This window comes from Pimephales promelas, chromosome 3 (genome assembly GCF_988280905.1).
Source record: "Pimephales promelas chromosome 3, fPimPro1.hap1.1, whole genome shotgun sequence".
NCBI classification, from domain to species: domain Eukaryota; kingdom Metazoa; phylum Chordata; class Actinopteri; order Cypriniformes; family Leuciscidae; genus Pimephales; species Pimephales promelas.
Window position 1 is genome coordinate 12,513,518 of NC_142771.1, and position 17,692 is coordinate 12,531,209.

Here is a 17,692-nt window from a genome sequence, read left to right on the forward strand (position 1 = left end):
TACTCACTGTAAAACTATAAAAAAAAAAATATTTTAATTATTTATCTTTCAGATTAAATCAGCAGGGTAAACCATAACTATTTCTTCATATTTGTATAACACTGTGACTAAATCTCATACACTTCTAAGCATCCCACATCATGCATTACAACCTTTCGGATCTACAACAATAGATAAAAAAAAAAAACATGGTAACAAAAATAAAAACCACTTTACAAAGTTATAAAGCCTGCCCTGGAGTGATATAAATTGGAGGTTAGGCTATATAATGATTAACCCTTGAAACATAGCCTACCATGAATAAATATTAACCATGACTTACTAATTAAGGTGTGGCCACATAGGCTAACTCTTGTATGGCGAAATTCAGTGCGCAATCTGATATGTCGCAAGAAGCTAAACATATCACATATGATTCAAGGTTTTTCAACTTTGAACACACAAATTGAAGTCTTGGCCAATATAACAATGCTCAGGTTGAAAGTGGCCAATGAATAAAATGTCCTTAAAACGTCGCTGTTTAAAATGGACAACAGGCATTCTTTGCTGTCGAAATTAAAGGGATACTCCACTTTTTTTGGAAATATGCTCATTTTACCACTCCTTCAGAGTTAAACAGTCGAGTTTTACCATTTTTGAATGTATTCAGCCGATTTCCTGATATTTAGAAGAATATCAGTAACCAGACAGTTTCTGGTCTCATTGACTTCTATAGTACTGTAGGAAAAAAATATATACTATGGAAGTCAATGAGACCAGAAACTGTCTGGTTACTGATATTCTTCTAAATATCAGAAAATCGGCTGAATGGATTTGAAAACGGTAAAACTCAACTGTTCAACTCTGGGGGAGTGGTAAAATGAGCCTATCTCAAACAAAGTGGAGTATCCCTTTAAGTTGACCACTCCTTATTATATAAGGTAAACATAATCCAAATAATTGGGAAATTTTTCCTGCAGTTTTGGCAAAAACCGTCCCAATTTAGTTTCATCGTGTTTTTTTCTCACGTGAAATCAAAGAAGGGTTACCCACCCTCTCCATGATGGGTAAAGAATACTATTTTAACCGAGTAGGCCAAGTCTCCGGTGTATACCAAGAAGTTGATGACGGTCATGAAGGTCACCACCACCAGATCGTCCCACGAACAGTGGTTGCAGTCATCTGGACGTGGGTTTTTGTGAAATGCATACAGGGGCCAGATGACAACAGCGGTTGCGTACATCGCCACGGCCAGGATGTTGAAGGTGATGACCGCCTTGTCGAACGAAAACGGAAAGACGTGCAACAGCCTGGCAATGGTGAGGAGAATGATCAGCAATGAAAAAATGAAGCATATGGAGTAGACGGCCACGCACCACTGCGTTCCCGGAGACCTCGTATATTCGGCCGGACTCAAAGACGTGAATATGATGCAGGAGACGAAGGTCTCCAGGATTTTCAGGAGACCAGGGACGGTGGACAGAAAGCCGCTGATTTCACCAGGTTTTTGGTGGATCAACCAGACCTCGCCAGCGTACAGTCCGAAACACAACCAGGACACCACGGATGCCCCGATCTGCCTGGAGGAGGAGGAGGAGGAGGCGAAGAACGTGGGAAAGATGATTGAAATGGTGACCGTCATAAGGGTGGCCAGCATAGCAAAGGCCATGGTGAAGTCCTCCCAGGATATGGGCACTTTGGTGTTCAAGCTGGTGAACTCCAGGACGAGGATGAGGAGGGTTGTGAAACAGCAGAAGCACCAGCAGAACATGCACCAGGCCCAATGGGACACGCTGTGGTTCGGGACTCCTGATGACGCCGCCAATGCAAAGCAGATGCAAGTCAGAACCACCTCCAGCATCCGCACGATGCCAATAGGCTGAATCAGTGTCTTGAAATCCACGTGCAACATGACGAGACTGCTTATCAAATCCCAAAGTGTGTCGTTTTTTTTAGGTCGCCCTTTTCCCAACGCTCGTTACATTCTTCTGAGCTTCTTGGTGCGGTTTCATTGTGCCACGAATGTCAACAAATCCAATATTAATCCTCTGGTTTTTGTATTCCACAAGCACTGAGGGATTCTTGAAGCACCAATAGACAAGTTCTTTCTTGTGGTAAACCTCTGATGTGGCAGCAAACAAGTTTCATGTTGACACTAGACCAGAAAGCATCAATCGAGCCGTTTTGAGCTTATCTCGTTTATGACCCTCCTGTGGGTTCTCATTGGTCACCGCTCTGCTGTTGTCACATGAGCTGAGTCCAAACCCTGATCTCTGGTCTAATCGTCTCCTATGAGCTTCAGTCCCTCCTCAACATATTTAATGGTTTAATCAGAGGCAAGTGTACACAAAGGTTTCATTTGGGTTATTATTTTACTTGTGCTGATAACAGTATGATGTAGAGTGTGGGTTGAGAATGTTTTAAAGATAAAGCAAACTATACGGCATAACTCTTCCTTTGTCTACGCCTACTAAAATAATTGAAAGGGATAGTTCACTTTGAAATGATTTTTGGTATGTTTTAGCTTACCTCAAGGGCATCCAAGATGTAGGTGACATTTTTAGGTCAAACCGTTCTTGTCTGTGTCAGTCATATAATGGAGGTCTATGGTCACCACCTCAAAGAGCATGCACAGAGAAGTCCAAATTAAACACGATTTAAGGACTCGTAAATGTAAGTACACATTGATGGCCTAAGACGCGAAACGAGTGGTTTGTGTGAGAAAACGAACAGCATTTATATCGTTTTTACCTCGTTCTTACCTCTAACTACACCCACGTCCAAGTGATCTGAGGGTACAGACGCTTTGTGGTTGTGGTTACAAGAGGTAAAAACGATATAAATACTGTTCGTTTTCTCACACAAACAGCTTGTTTCGTGTCTTAGGCCATCAATGTGTACTTACATTTACGAGTCATTAAATCATGTTTGATTTGGACTTCTCTGTGCATGCTCTTTGAGGTGGTGACCATAGACCTGCATTATATAACTGACAGACAAGAACGGTTTGACCTAAAAATGTCAAAATTGAAACTACTGTGGAAACAAAGACACCTACATCTTGGATGCCCTTAAGGTAAGATAAAACACACCAAAAATTAATTTCAAAGTGAACTGTCCCTTTAAGGAGCTTTTCTCTTTGTTACATCTTCAGTTTTATTTGATACAGAATCTCCACAACGTTTAGACAAATAAATAATGCTTTGGTAAAAATTCTAAATGATTATATAATATGTTATTAACGGTCATAGTTGAGACAAAAATGTAAACTTACGAGATACAAATTATAATTAGGAGAGTATAATAAGTTATGGCATTAAAAGTCAAAAAGATGAGATGAAAAGTTGTAATTATGACAAACAATTTCTCATTTCTCTCTTTTTAATGTGAGTTTATCTCATAAATTTGACTTTTCATCTCGTCTCTTATGATTTACCAAATCATTTTTTTATATTACTTGGCAGAAATGGGCTTGAGATACACTGAATCATAAGTATTATCACAGTTGTAGATCATAACAATATGTTATGACATTAGTCAGATCACTTCTTGATTTCATTGTGAACATAGACAGTCTTTTTTCGTTTTATGGCAGATTGCAACCATGACTTTAAAGGTTTATACCGCCACCTACTGTATCAGAGTATGTAACACGGGTTATTCGTTGGGACTACTTTGTATTAAAAAAAAAAAAAAAGGAAAGGAAAAATATCCTCTTATATATTCCTGTTTTTCAAAAATGGTATGCTTTCTGTGTATCCTTTACCCCATCTCCTGTTGTGCCTAGTAAACCTTTAAGGTTCCACTTTCTTCCTGCCTTACTTATCTTTTGTTTTAGCCTTATCTACCAATTATTTTTGCTTATTAGTCTGCAGACAGAGCCACAGTTTCACGCCAGCAGTTTCACCCCGCACATGCGCAGTTTCACCTCAACAGTTTCAATAGTTTTTTTTTACCAATTATTTTTGCTTATTAGTTATTTTTTTTGCTGTTGCTCGCTTTGCTGAAATAAAACAGTGCTTGTATCAGGAAGACACTAATCTTTTACGTTTTTCCACCAAAACAATAAATAGCCTAGCCTATATGTACACTTAATTGCTCAATGCCTGGTATAACACACAAACTTCTGATTATACATTCAAAGGCAAACTATTAGTCTAAATCAATATATGTCTAATTATTCTTAAATTAATTAAATCTGCCTGATGAAACAAATGACTTGAACACAAAGAATTGCGATCTCCTTACACTACTTCAGTTCATCTTGCGCATGCGTCGTGGAAATCGTATGGAAGTCTCGTTTCAGGCCAACAAGGAAGAAATGGAATAGTCGAATAAAGTCGTTATTTTTGTTTGTTTTTTCGCACAAAAAGTATTCTCGTCGCTTGATAAACTTATAGTTGAGCCACTGTAGTCACATGGAATATTTAAACATTTTCTTCATTGACTTTCTGGGCCGTCAAGAGCCAGTCCCGGAAGTCTATGTGGTAGTTATACAGCTCTTAAATTTAAACAAAAATATCTTCATTTGTGTCCTGAAGATGAACGAAGGTCTTACGGGGTTGGTACAGCATGGGGGTGAGTAATTAATGACTTAATTTTCATTTTTGGGTGAACTAACCCTTTAATATAACAAGCAAAATGTAATTTGTTTTTTCATATGACAGTTATGCATGAATACATTTATATTCATAAATGCAAATGCAGTGAAACATCTCAATTGTCAGTCAGTCGATGAATTAATGGATACATTAATTAAACAATTACATTTTAAATACTGACAACAATAATAAAAATGAATAAATGAGTAAAAGAACAAATAAAAGTAACCATCACAATAAACAATACAAGTCAACAACACATGAAACAAAGCTTTATTCAAACTACAAACATGTATTTACAGGCGCTGAACACCACATCCTAATGCCGACTCAACACAGCGGTTCCCATTCTGCGGCTTTATTCTGATGAATTCACCAGAGGTGACCGTGCCTTCGTCCCAGAGCTTGTTGCTGCGCTGTGCTTCACAATATGAGGCAATAAGGGCAGGTGGAGAGATAGAGGGTCTCGTAAAGGCAGGTGGACAGATGGAGGGACTCATAAGGGCAGGTGGAGCGATAGAGGGTCTCATCCATGGCACCACTTCCAGGATGCAGCTCTGGGCTCCTCATCCTCAGTGCTCACAGCAGTCTGCAGACATTTCAGATCCTACAAAAATGCACAAACATTATACAAAAGCAGTCATTTTAACACACAATGTCATTTGATTTATGTATTAAAAATAACCTTACTTTATATTTGAGTAAAATCCCTAAAACAAATGCTGCCATCATCTTTCCTTGCAGGTCCTGCTCCACCACAAAAGCTCTGCAGCAAATGCACAGAAATCAAGAATCAGAAAAGTGTTATAATTTCTCTACTTGAATTTACAATAATTCAAATAAACTACAATTTAAGATTGAATAGATTTTGTTATCCATTTCTGTAGTATACTCACTCAAAGCCTTTGATGAAAGCATTCAGCATCATGAGCCTCTCTCCACCTGATAAACACACGCGTGTTCTTCTGTCCCTGTAACATACAGACAAGATTCACATTACGAGCTCAACACTGAATTTACATGCTGAGGTTGATGTGTTAACTCACTTTTAATCCAACTTACATGTTCCTCAATATATCAACACTAATAAGGGACAAATTAAATATAACATATTTAGTTACTTTATAGATTTGTTTATTTACCTTATTTACAGCACAATTGTCTAATGTAAGTAGTGTTGACAACAGTGAATTATCCTTCATAATAGCGCACATAACGTTACATCACTCAGATGTATTTTTCATGTTGGGATGTGCAATATGCAATACTTAAACAATATTTTCATTTCAGATGTAAATAGACATTTTAAATAAGCGCGTTTAAGATGTAACGTTATATGGTTATGTAAATCCATTTTAGAAACTTAACGTTACGTGTAGCCTACTTACTGGAGCTCCCCTGTTTAACTAACTAGCTATAATAAAACATGTGTTTACAGCAAAATCACAATACTATACTGTCTAAGTCCTTTAGACCTTCAACAGTTGAAACGTTTACTCTATAGTAGTTTAACACATACGATTTAAACACATGGAACCATGTTTACTCACATTTAAAAACCCCTGCTTCGCTGATCTCCGCGATGTTGATAATGACGTATGCTCTCCCGTGGCCTCCTGGGATAGAAGAGTATCCATCGGATGAACACTCAAAAATCTGGGCGAAAGCAGGAGATCATCCGGGAACTTCTCGCCTACTCTTTTATGAGTACTGAGATTTCGGACATACTACTCCTTTCAAATACTGTTTTCCCCTACTATATAGTACGAAAGTAGGGATATTCGGACGTACTATAAGTATACGTATGCCGGAATCTCGGGATAATTAGTACGTCACTCTGGTAAATCTCGCCTACTCTTTTATGGATACTAAGGATTCGGACATACTTATTCGCTCGCCTACTGCTTTTTCCCTACTACTGTATATAGGGAATTATGCGGTTTCGGATGCAGCATCTTTCTTTCTTTCCGTCCGTCCGTCCTATCTTTCTAACAAATCCATCTTTCTTTCCAACTAATCATAAAATAATAATAATATGAGTGTAGGCTATATATTAAATGTGGGTGTAATTAAGTTACCAGAGCTGTTGTCTCCTGTAGTTTTTTAACAGCATTGTTGCTTTGAATGGTAGGTTTATTGAGCTGCTTTCTCAGAGTGTTTCGGTCTGCCCTCATTTGGACTCTGCGGTGTTGACTGGGTGATCCTGTCACGGTCTGAATGAAGTAACGAAGTTTTGTACAGTTTAAATTGCAATAAAATCATCAAAATAATAAAATATCACAATTGAAAGAAAAAAGTAGTCAAAAAAAAAAACAACAGAATTTTTGTCTGGGCTCCAATTTCTGAATGCGCTGTTGATAGGCCTCAATCTCTTTATCTCCCTACTCAACCTCGAGGAGCAGAGAGTCGTATTCTTTTTTCTCCTGGTCACAGATGCACTCTTCTCTGTTCTCGCCTTTTTTTCAAAACCTCATCCGTTTGTTTTTTCAAATTTTGATATTCCTCTTTGTGCTGCAGAAATAAAACAGACAACATATTATTAAGATTATGTTTTTGATTTATGATTATGTTTTATTTCCCCAACTGCTAACATCATTTTGTCCAATCTGTAATCACATTTTCAAAACTCTAAACTCTGTCTGGCCAACTTGGTCATTGTGCTCCCTTAGCTCTACTCCATTGGTGATCATTAAAAAGACTTAAACCAAGACATTTACTTTAACTCTATTTTTTTGTATTTTTTCCTTTGCTCTAGCTTGTTGACTAATTCTAGTTTTTACTAAACCCATGAATATGGCACTATGACAAATTGCTGGTGATGTTCCTCATTACTAAGTCATTTTGGATAACAGCATCTGCCAAATGAATAAATATAAACATAATAAAACCAGTACCTTTTTTTTAATTTGTTCGCGACTGCTCTTATAGTCACGTCTCGCCTCATCCTCAATCTCAGCGTAGTGCTTTTCCATGGAAAATATTGCCTTCTCCAAATTCACAATCTCCTGCAGCTGCTCTGAAAGAATCAGCTCCCTGGAAATTAAAAGAAATAACACACAGATGTTACTACATTGGCTCAATCCTTTGCAGTGCATTTTCATGTCCCCATTTAGATCTTTTTGTATACAACATAATACTGTTTTTTGTGTGTAATCCTGTTCATGACGTCACTTTTGGTGGGAAAACAGTGTAAACATCATTGTCTCTTCAGCATTTTCTAAAGTTAAAAGGTATATCCTAAAAAGAATGATCCGATTTAAATTCTCAGGAACTGGTAAACTGGCCAGCCCTTGAAAACAAAACACTTATTTTTGTGTGATTATTTGTGTGTGTTACCTCTCAGTATAATACTCTGAGCAAAGTTCTTCGAGTTTGTTGTTGAAGTCGAACGCTAGTTCTTCCAGCCGAACCACATGACGCTCTAACAGACTGTCCACCTGCAGACGAGAACTGCTTGCCAGCTCTGACCGCCGTTGGTCCCTCTCAGACAGCTCATCCACCATGTTCTGTAAAACACACACACATTTGTTATTCCAAGGCTCTGTAATGAAAGTTATAGAAGTAAAACTGAGAGTCAAGTATATATATATATATATATATATATATATATATATATGAGTAGTCACCTTAATGAGGTTGTCTTGGTGGCGGAGGACTCTCTCGAAGCTCTGGCTGAGGTCTGAGCAGTCATCTCGGGAAGAGCCGGGGATAGGAGGAAGCTTGACACACTGCCCTCGGCTGGACATCCGGGACTTTTCATTTATCATAATTTTGTTCTGGCGAGTGGGTTCCTGTTGATGATACATAAGAATAAGAAAACACCTTAATACAATGCTCAACAAATGAACGCATGCTTAGTGTTAATAATGACCGATGATGGTTGAAAAAACACAGTGAATCCTATGATAGCCTTCTTACTTACCCTCATCGTCGCAATGCCTCCTGGACGTCGTTGAGGCGGTGGTTGTTGTCTCAGCCTAGAAGGTGGTTGAGGAGGTCGCAGTGTAGATGGTGGTTGTGGTCTCAGTCTACAAGGTGGTTGAGGTTGCAGTGTAGACGGTGGTTGTGGTCTCAGTCTACAAGGTGGTTGAGGTCGCAGTGTCGACGGTGGTTGTGGTCTCAGTCTAGACGGTGGTTGTGGTCTCAGTGAAGGCATGTTTGAACCACGCACAGGTTGTGCAGGAATCCTACTGGTCAAATTGTATGATCTGAAACCGTACATAGCTGCAATGTGCAATTCAACTGTACTTAAAAACAGATCCAAACAGATATAAAACTGCAATAGACTATAAAACTGCACACTAATCAATAGCTGACTAAAGGCAACAAGTCACGAGTTTCAGTAGAGGTTTGCAGCGTCTAGTACTGTGACGTGTCGAATAGAATGCATTCCGATGACGTCGAGCAGCAGCCGCAGGAATACAAGGTTATTGTTTTGATTTAAAAACTTGAAAAGAGAGAATGACCTGTCAGCACAATAAGTCCATGAGAGGAATGTAGATAAGGCTACTTGTAGTAATAATACATAGCCTATGTGTCTTATTTTTTGCCTTCACTAAACTGTAGAGCACCAACCACAAGTTTCTGCACGCCCCTAACTAACTAAAGCCTATAAAGTTAATATATTATTCTATAACGTTACACGATGAAAGTTGAGTCCACCAATAATTCAGTTTACTGACTTTCTCTCACCGACGGCGTCTTGTTGAGCTTTTCTATTACATCGAGACGAGCTCTGATTCCTACGGAGCCCAAGAAGTACGACGCGACGGTTTTGCATAAGTTTATAAACTGTAGCCTACTCACGAATTCTTAAACTTTTCCCTCGGTTTAACAATTCGTGCCCACGGATTAATAAACCGTACCCACGAGTTCCTAATCCGTCACTCGGGTGCAAAACCAATCAAAACCTCCAGTTCGGCTGGCGGGCAGGGCGCTCAAACCGCGCTTTGACATTCAAACACTGGCGCTCGTGTTGAATCAGTAGCGCTAACGTTTCAATATTTCAGTGAATGTAAGTGAGTATTCTGCTCATATTTAATTACGGCAACTACTGAAATGGGTCATACCATTGATAATGCCACAGCACTGAGCAGTTGAAGTAAATAAAAAAGCTCGACTCATAACATGGACGCGGTTTGCATCATGGACGGACGGAGCAAGAACAATGTAGGCCTAAAAGTGTCTAAAATGCATGTACACAGTTCAATTAATGGTAAAGCTCGCCCTGTTTATCTATACAGTTAAACTAAATATACGAAGCAAACTATGTACAAAGCTGAAAAACAGTGAAATAAGATCACATGAATATCAGATGCATGTAAAAGTGTAGTTCATTCCTACAGCAACAGTGGGCTCCAGCACACAGATCATTTAATTTAACATGTTAACCATACCCCACTTCTGTTCCCACTTTAACTCTAAATGTTCTTTCTGACAGAAAATCTAAGACCCAGTTATAAAACATACCTCTAATTCCCGTTTTATTAAATTTAATTAGCAGCCCTTCTCTCCACATGGAATCATAAGCTTTTTCAATGTCAAAAAACACAATACTCATTATTTCTTTCATTTTAAACGTTTTCTCTATCTCGTTGCTTACTTTCACAACAGCATCCATTGTGGAACGACCTTTTCTGAACCCACTTTGATATGGTGCCAATGACCCTCTGTGTTCAAGGGTATAATTAAGTCTTCGGACTAGTATCTTCCATCCACTTGCATAGATGTGATGTTAGGGCGATAGGTCTAAGTATAGGTGATAGGTGCGATAGGTGCTACTGGTTTTTATTGCAATTTTTTTCATGCTGAAATTCAAGTTAAAAAATAGATAGATAAAAACCTAAATAAGATGTTTAGATCAATTTTTAAAAGCTTAAAAACTGAATTTAAACTAACCTTTTAAAGCAGTCAGCTGGCCATAATGACATCATTTCCCCTTTAGCATACGCATTGATCTGTTGAAATATGAGTATGTTTAAACTGAAGTTTTATTGACGTTTAGCTGATAAACTAATGACATTTGAAATAGAGCAGAAAGGTTAATGTGTATAGACAGAGACTGCCTGGTATTGTTAACTTGAACAAGAGTCGCTATAAGAAGTGCTTTGGGTAATCCAATAGATAATAAGTAATTGAAAGGGGCCCATATTATGCAAAATTCACTTTTAAATTGTTTGAACATAATCACGTCCACAGTAACCACCCTATTGTGGTAAAAATCCTCCCATCCAACTGCTTACAGGTGTGAATCCTTCGTCATGTTCAGTCTGGAGATTAAAGAATATGTTCATTCAGTTTTATGACCAAACGGCCGAGGTCACAACCGCATTACAGCTTGCTAACTAACCATAGCGGTACGCATAGCGACAGTGCCAAACATGGCGGTGTCCATAAAACCGTGAAGTCTTGGATTGACATCATGTTGAGAGCACCCGAGACGTTTTTATGATGCCATAAACATATAATGATGAAAATCAAATGATAGCCTAAGTTGTATCTCTTTCTTTCTTTACTGCCCAGTTTATTTGCAAACACTGATAGCAAAGGAGACATGCTGTGAATCGCTTCAATGACCAGATGCCACATAAACAAAAACTTAGGGCAAAGGGGATTTATTTCAAATGTTATTATAATCTTAATAACATTTTCTATCATAAAAAATACACTACCAATTTACTCAAAGTTAAAAGAAATCAGATGCCTTTTTATTGTTAAAAAATATGTGCTGTCATCACAATTAAGGCCATTGCACACCGAGCACGAAATATTCGTATGCGTATTTTCGTGTTCGTCAGCTTAAAAATTCGTCACGCATAGAAACCTTGCACACCGAGTCCGTTGCGTATTTCTTAAACCTTTGCGGGAAAAAACGCAAAAATACCAAATGGATTCGTCAAGCAGTGAGGATGATTTTTGCCCTCTCTCTTATTGAAAAGGGAAGAAAGAAAAAAAAAATATTACGTCCATCCAATCCTGAAATTGCGCCGAGAGGAAGGAGAGTTCCTTATCAAGGAGTTGCGAATTTATCCCGAGCGATTCAAAATTTACCTCAGAATGTCTGTGGGACAGTTCGATGCTTTGCTAGCGATTCTGGAGCCACATATTAAAAACAAGACCACCAATTTCCGTGAACCAATCGATTCTGAACGGAGACTGGCAGTGTGTCTGAAATGGACCAGGTATGGACACACACACACACACGGACAAACACACACCCGCGCACGGCCCGTTGGAAGCGCTGGGCAGACAGAACAGCTAGGCTGTTATTGTGTATTGTGCCCAAATAATACATTAGTTATCGAATAGGCTGCTCAATCACACCTTATTCGATCCTAAATTTCAATCTGATTGAAAGGGGAGGTTTATTAATTTCATAATCCAATATAGAGAAGAGAACATAAACACTTGATCGAATTGAAAACCGAAACTGAAAGCACGGCGCATATGAATGATTTGAGGACGAGCTCCCCCCGGCCCTGAATTGTCAAAAGACCTCTCAAAATGCTGGCTCTGGATGCGAAAAACGCAGAAAATCGAACCCGATCCGATTAATTTTATGACGGACGAAAGTTTCGGAGGCGGTGTGCAAGCGTGACTGACATAACGTGAGGTCGAATTTTTTTTTTAACGTGCGAAAACTTCGGATGCGAATTTCGGACTCGGTGTGCAATGGCCTTAAATCTTACATAAAAGTTTGTAAATATATATAGCTGTGTGTGTGTGTGTGTGTCATTTGTTTAGAAACTTTGGTAACACTTTATTTTAGGACCTGCAAACAACTGTGTAAGTACACTGAAATTACAGTGTACGTTTCTGTAATTATAGTGTACTTCCGTGTAAGTACAAGGGAACAATAGCCTATGTTAAGTTTGGGGTAATAAAAAAACGAAACTTTTATATTAGATACAGTTATGCACAATTCGTGATTAAAGAATTATATATATATATATATATATATATAATTGTATGTGACATATTGTATTGTAAGTGATATATATATATATATATATCACACAAGTGTGTGTGTATTTTTTAAATTTATACCCAAATTATTTACAAACTTTTTTGTTAGATGCGAATAATCGTGATTAATTGATTCTATTATACTATATACACACAGACACACACACAGATTATATAAATAAACTTTTATGTTAGATGGATTAATCGTGATTGATTCTATTATACTATGTATACACACACACACAGAGATCTATTATATAAACAAACTTTTATGTTAAATGCGATTAATCGTGATTAATCGATTTGACAGCACCGACAGCAGTGTTAATCAGATTACTGATAAAAGACAGTGTTACAAACCAGACATTTCTAAATATTCTCAAATATTTCGACATTGTTTCAAAATACATTCATATCAATAAACTGTCAGTCGGTCATGCGGAAAACTTCCTGTATAACCACTCATCCGATCTGATGCAATACAATGACGATGTATCGCACAACCACGGTGGTTTCCCTAGGCAGGTGAAACGAAGAACACCAGACGCACTGAGTAAACCGTGTCCACAATGTAGACGATCAGATTGACGCAAGTCATGCAGGACACAACAACCAGGCTGTCCCATGGACAGTATATTTGATTTGACGGGCATAACATTGATCTCGGGTTGCCCTCAAAACAGTAGATTGGCCATATCACCACAGCCGTGAAGTACATTAGAACCGCCAGTATGTTGAACCCCGTCAGACACTTGTCAAACGGGAAGGGGCATCGAGCCAGCAAGCGTCCGATCGTCAGGAGGATGATGAGGAGCGAGACGATGAAGCAGATTGAGTAGACGGCCACGCACCACTGCAGCCCGGGATATATTTGGTAGAACCCCGAATCCAGAGAGATGAAGATGATGCAGGCCACGAACACCTCCAGGACCTTCAGTAAGCCCGGCACGGTGGACAGGAACCCGCTGATCTCCCCGGGTTTGGCCCGGGTCAGACCCACCTCCGCCGCGTACAAGACGAAACACACGCAGGATATCACTGTGGCCGCGATCTGGGTCGCACACGTGGAGCACGCGAAGAACTTGGGGTAGATGACCGACGCGGCCAACAGCATAAGCGTGGACAGCATCGCAAAAGCCGTGGTGAAGTCGTCCCAAGAAATGGGCACCTTGGTGTTCAGGTTGGTGAGCTCCAGGATGAGGATGAGGAGGGTCATGAAACAGCAGAAGCACCAGGTGAACATGCACCAGGCCCAGAACGAAGAGCCGCTGTGGCCCACAGAAGCCACCAGGCTGAAGGTGATGAGCGTCAGCACAAACTCAAACAGTCGGATTAGTCCCACCGGTGCGGTCAGAGATTGAGTGTTCAGGGTTACCATGATGATCCTCAAATGTCAAATATATATAGAGTTACACCTTGATTTCGATGCGTTAGCCTTTAAAATGTCGTCAATAGATCACTCATACTCGCATTTTCTAGCAGGACTGTAACTGATCCTCCTCACCTGCTTAATTCTTGGCTTCGTCCGTCGTCCGTGTGTGTAACTCCTGGTTAGTCTTCACACACTAACCTCACACAGATGGGAAGCAGTCCAGGGAGGGGCCGCATGTTTTCGCCCACATCCTCTGATTACTCATTGCCTTATCAGTTTGGAAGTGCCCAGTTAGTGTGAAATACAAATGAGTACGATGTGAAGATAAGAAACTGGGTGGACCCTGAAATATCATCAGTCAATAAGATGATAAGCTAAAGGTGGAGAGAGATTATGGGGTTCGAGTTACGTTTTGTGAAGTACAGTTCTCGTTTGTGAAACAGGTTTATAAAAGATCGAGATGAAGAGAAATGAAGGACTTCTGATGCTTCTGTTATCCTGAAGAAATCAGTTTTGATACGTTTTTCTTTTTATTAGTGCTGCCACATCGATTAATCACGATTAATCACATCTAACATAAAAGCTACAAGTATACACTCTAAAAATGCTGGGTTGGGTCAAATATGGACAAACCCAAACATTGGGTTAAAAATTTAATTAAAAAATTGCTGGGTTTGTCCATGTTTGACCCAAAGTTGGGTTAAAACAACCCAGCAATTTTATGTATATGTATATACACACACAAACACACATATTATATATATATTTACAAACTTTTATGTTAGATCTGATTAATCGTGATTAATCAATTTGACAGCACTAACTAATGTTTTTTCCTCTAATATTGTGTATAATAATTTATTTTAATAATTATTTGTATTAAATAATTAATTTTATGAACATAAATATTGATAATACTGTGTATAATAATTTATTTTAATAATTATTTTGTATGTAATAATTAATTTTATTAATATAAACATTTTTATTTGTATTAAAATATTTTTATTAAATAATTCATAATAATTTTTGTGTATATAATTTTTCCCTTGAGTTGCATTTTAAATGAAAAGGTGCTATATAACACTCTATATTTAGATATATTGTTTATATTTTGACCTTCGAGCTGCATCTTATGCTTAAAAGATACTATAGAAATAACATTGTATGTTTATTTATTTTTTTGTCATTATTGCATTTTTTAAATATCATTGTATGTGATATTATTATCCCTTATACTTTACATTACACAAAGTCATATTATTATCCCTCATACTTTACATTACACACTAATGTAACATACATTTTTCATTTTCAAGCTTTCACCATCACCACTGTGCCCTAGTTATGGGCCAATTAATTTTGCAGAAGAAAAGCAAACAAAAGAGGCTCTGAAATGAGAAGTATGTGTCTCCACAGGTGTGTGTGTGTGTGTGTGTTAGAATCTGCTAGACTTTGACCTTACTGTCATTGTGTACAGCTCACACCTATTTACACACATATGGTCAGAAATGGCCTCATCTCATTATTTTGATGTTGTTTAGCAGTATATTTCATCTTCGATATTATAAGTGTTAGAGTTTGTTGAATAATGTGAGTACATTTTGCTGTAATTTTTATTGATATGAATAGAAAAAAGGTCAATTTTTTCACCCTACAAATTGCATTATCTCATATATTTAACTATTTTTCTTTTTTTTTTTTTTTTACAACGTGACTTTTGTATGTTTCACACATTTGAATCCCGGGGATGGTATAGTAGTGCTTATTGTTTGAGAATATGTAAATCAGTGGTTGTTTGTAGAATTTATCTATTTATCTCTCAAACTGCCGTGTTTCCACCGTAGGAACTTTCCCCATGAACTAGGAACTTTGGGGTGGCTGTGTGTTTTCACCTATGGTTTACACCGCAGGAGCCAGGGTCTAAAAATGAAGTTCTGGGTAAACACACACAAGTTTGCATAAGTATTCATGAAAAACTAGGGCTTTTTTTGTTTTGCCACATTTCAGGGATTGTTTATACAGAATTAGGCTATATCATTTAAAAAGGCATTAAAAACAGGGGATGTTTTAAGAAATGGACATTTGTGCATGACATATTTGGCCATTAAAATCAGATTCTTCACTCCAAACTCAGTTGTTCTGTTCTCCATTTGAAGTCCAAATTTAATGTAGGCTATTCATATGTTAAAATCTGAATATTTTGTGTATCATACGTGATCCAGTACTGGAAAGCATCCCAGAAGGTCTGGGTTACACTACAAGAGAAGAAGATATGTTCTGTGGTTTCAATGTCAGAATTACAGAAAGTACAAACATTCACATCCATATTAAATCTTTGATGCAAGAAGTTTTTACATGGATAAATCTCATTCATCACTTTGAAGTGAACCTCTTTTACCTTCTGTGAAATAGGAAAAGAAAGGTGACTGGTTCCCTAAACAATTGCTGGTGAATTTCTCCAAGATATGTTTTCTCTTGAATGTGAAGGGAAGCATATCGAAGTGAGAACATTTCTAAAAACTTTATTATTTTTATCTAAGAAATGATATGCATCTATGATTAAAGTGGGCTTTCTAGGAATAACGTTAACATGCCTTTTACTAAAGTGATCAGAGCTTGTGGGATTGCCTGAATTACAGTTTTAAATTGCCTCTCAGAGCACATCAAACTGTATTTCCTGATGAAGACATCATATGTTAAGAAGTTACCATAATTATGTAATAAATGAACATTATCGACCAGACTCCTTTTTCCATCCATTCACCAGAAAAAAAGATTTTCTCTTAATTAATATACTTTTATTCCATATTCGGACCGTGTGAGGAGTAAAGTTATGTTTGTATATGAGTTTCCAGTATTGGAGAACCTGTTGATGGAAAGTTGAAAGCTTAATCCAATCACACACAAAAGCAGCAAAGCTTGAATCTTTTCCATACAAAACTCAAAACGCACTCACAACTCAAAAGAAACGCGAAAAGTGGGCGTGGACCTGAGACACATCTCTCTGTGAAGGCAAGGGTGTGGCTAGCTGGTACCCTCTGACGTCACAGGGCACCACAACTTCCAATTGGAGAATTCAACTGCAGTAGCCACTGTTCAACCTGAAGAGGGCAGCAGTCCGACGTTTTTACACCGTATATTGTAGAATTTAAACACTTCATTCTCAAATGTCAAAAAATTAAAACACTTTACCCACACAAATCCCTTGTCCCAAAAAATCAGGTGACTTTGCCTTAACCGGAGGTGATTGATGATTAGGCTACTTGACTCATCATAAGGAGTTAATAGTGAACAGTTACAAAAATCCCCACCCCGAAAACAGCAATAGCACAGCTAACTGTTTTAGTATATGGGTTTGAAGTTAGCATGATTGCAAAGAATAGTTTGGTTATTTAAGTCAAATAAGATCGATTGAAATTGAGGACATCAAATAGACAAACAGAGCTCTTTTCTCCTTTTCTGACTTGTTAAACCTAAACAAATAAACAAACAACCTGTTCGTCCGTATTTTATCAGAAAAATTATAATTTGAATATTATTAAATGTTTAAATCAATGGCCTAATGTATTTGTTTTTGTCGAATATTACAAAAATAATTAAATGGAACGAAAAATAAATACTAATAAAACCTAAAGAATTAAAATAAATAAAACAAATACAAATGAAAGAGCCAATTAATAATAATGAAATAATTTAATGTATTTTTTTTATTAATGCCACGAACAGAACAATACAATGAGACATAATCCTTCAAAGCGAAACAAAAAACAAA

General features: G+C 37.8%; 3 protein-coding genes across 3 annotated transcripts; all 3 read right to left on the reverse strand.

Annotated features, from left to right (window-relative positions):
- Positions 1-796: 796 nt before the first annotated feature.
- Positions 797-2,161, reverse strand: LOC120473108 (myeloid-associated differentiation marker homolog). Its single transcript, XM_039662777.2, has one exon. It carries the CDS (start codon positions 1,889-1,891, stop codon positions 1,025-1,027), a length of 867 nt encoding a protein of 288 aa, XP_039518711.2. The 5' UTR covers positions 1,892-2,161; the 3' UTR covers positions 797-1,024.
- A 2,671-nt stretch (positions 2,162-4,832) lies between these two features.
- On the reverse strand, positions 4,833-8,945 carry LOC120473110 (dynein regulatory complex subunit 2). The gene is made up of 8 exons (XM_039662782.2): positions 8,503-8,945; positions 8,207-8,371; positions 7,917-8,086; positions 7,475-7,613; positions 6,659-7,091; positions 5,477-5,551; positions 5,271-5,346; positions 4,833-5,187 (listed from the first exon to the last, which is right to left on the reverse strand). The coding sequence occupies exons 1-5, from the start codon at positions 8,800-8,802 to the stop codon at positions 7,008-7,010; spliced, it is 858 nt and encodes a 285-aa protein (XP_039518716.2). The 5' UTR covers positions 8,803-8,945; the 3' UTR covers positions 4,833-5,187; positions 5,271-5,346; positions 5,477-5,551; positions 6,659-7,007.
- A 3,321-nt stretch (positions 8,946-12,266) lies between these two features.
- On the reverse strand, positions 12,267-14,172 carry LOC120473109 (myeloid-associated differentiation marker homolog). The gene is made up of 2 exons (XM_039662779.2): positions 14,050-14,172; positions 12,267-13,930 (listed from the first exon to the last, which is right to left on the reverse strand). The coding sequence occupies exon 2, from the start codon at positions 13,921-13,923 to the stop codon at positions 13,063-13,065; it is 861 nt and encodes a 286-aa protein (XP_039518713.2). The 5' UTR covers positions 13,924-13,930; positions 14,050-14,172; the 3' UTR covers positions 12,267-13,062.
- Positions 14,173-17,692: the final 3,520 nt, after the last annotated feature.

What these genes read in the sequence shown, in the direction of transcription:
- LOC120473110 (XM_039662782.2), bottom strand. Translation starts at nt 8,802, where the DNA reads ATGTACGGTTTCAGATCATACAATTTGACCAGTAGGATTCCTGCACAA. An exon ending in GAGGCATTGCGACGATGAGG is followed by an intron (nt 8,372 to 8,502) that starts GTAAGTAAGAAG and finishes TATCATCAACAG; the next exon opens with GAACCCACTCGCCAGAACAA. An exon ending in GCGAACAAATTAAAAAAAAG is followed by an intron (nt 7,092 to 7,474) that starts GTACTGGTTTTA and finishes TTATTTCTGCAG; the next exon opens with CACAAAGAGGAATATCAAAA.
- LOC120473108 (XM_039662777.2), bottom strand. Translation starts at nt 1,891, where the DNA reads ATGTTGCACGTGGATTTCAAGACACTGATTCAGCCTATTGGCATCGTG.
- LOC120473109 (XM_039662779.2), bottom strand. Translation starts at nt 13,923, where the DNA reads ATGGTAACCCTGAACACTCAATCTCTGACCGCACCGGTGGGACTAATC.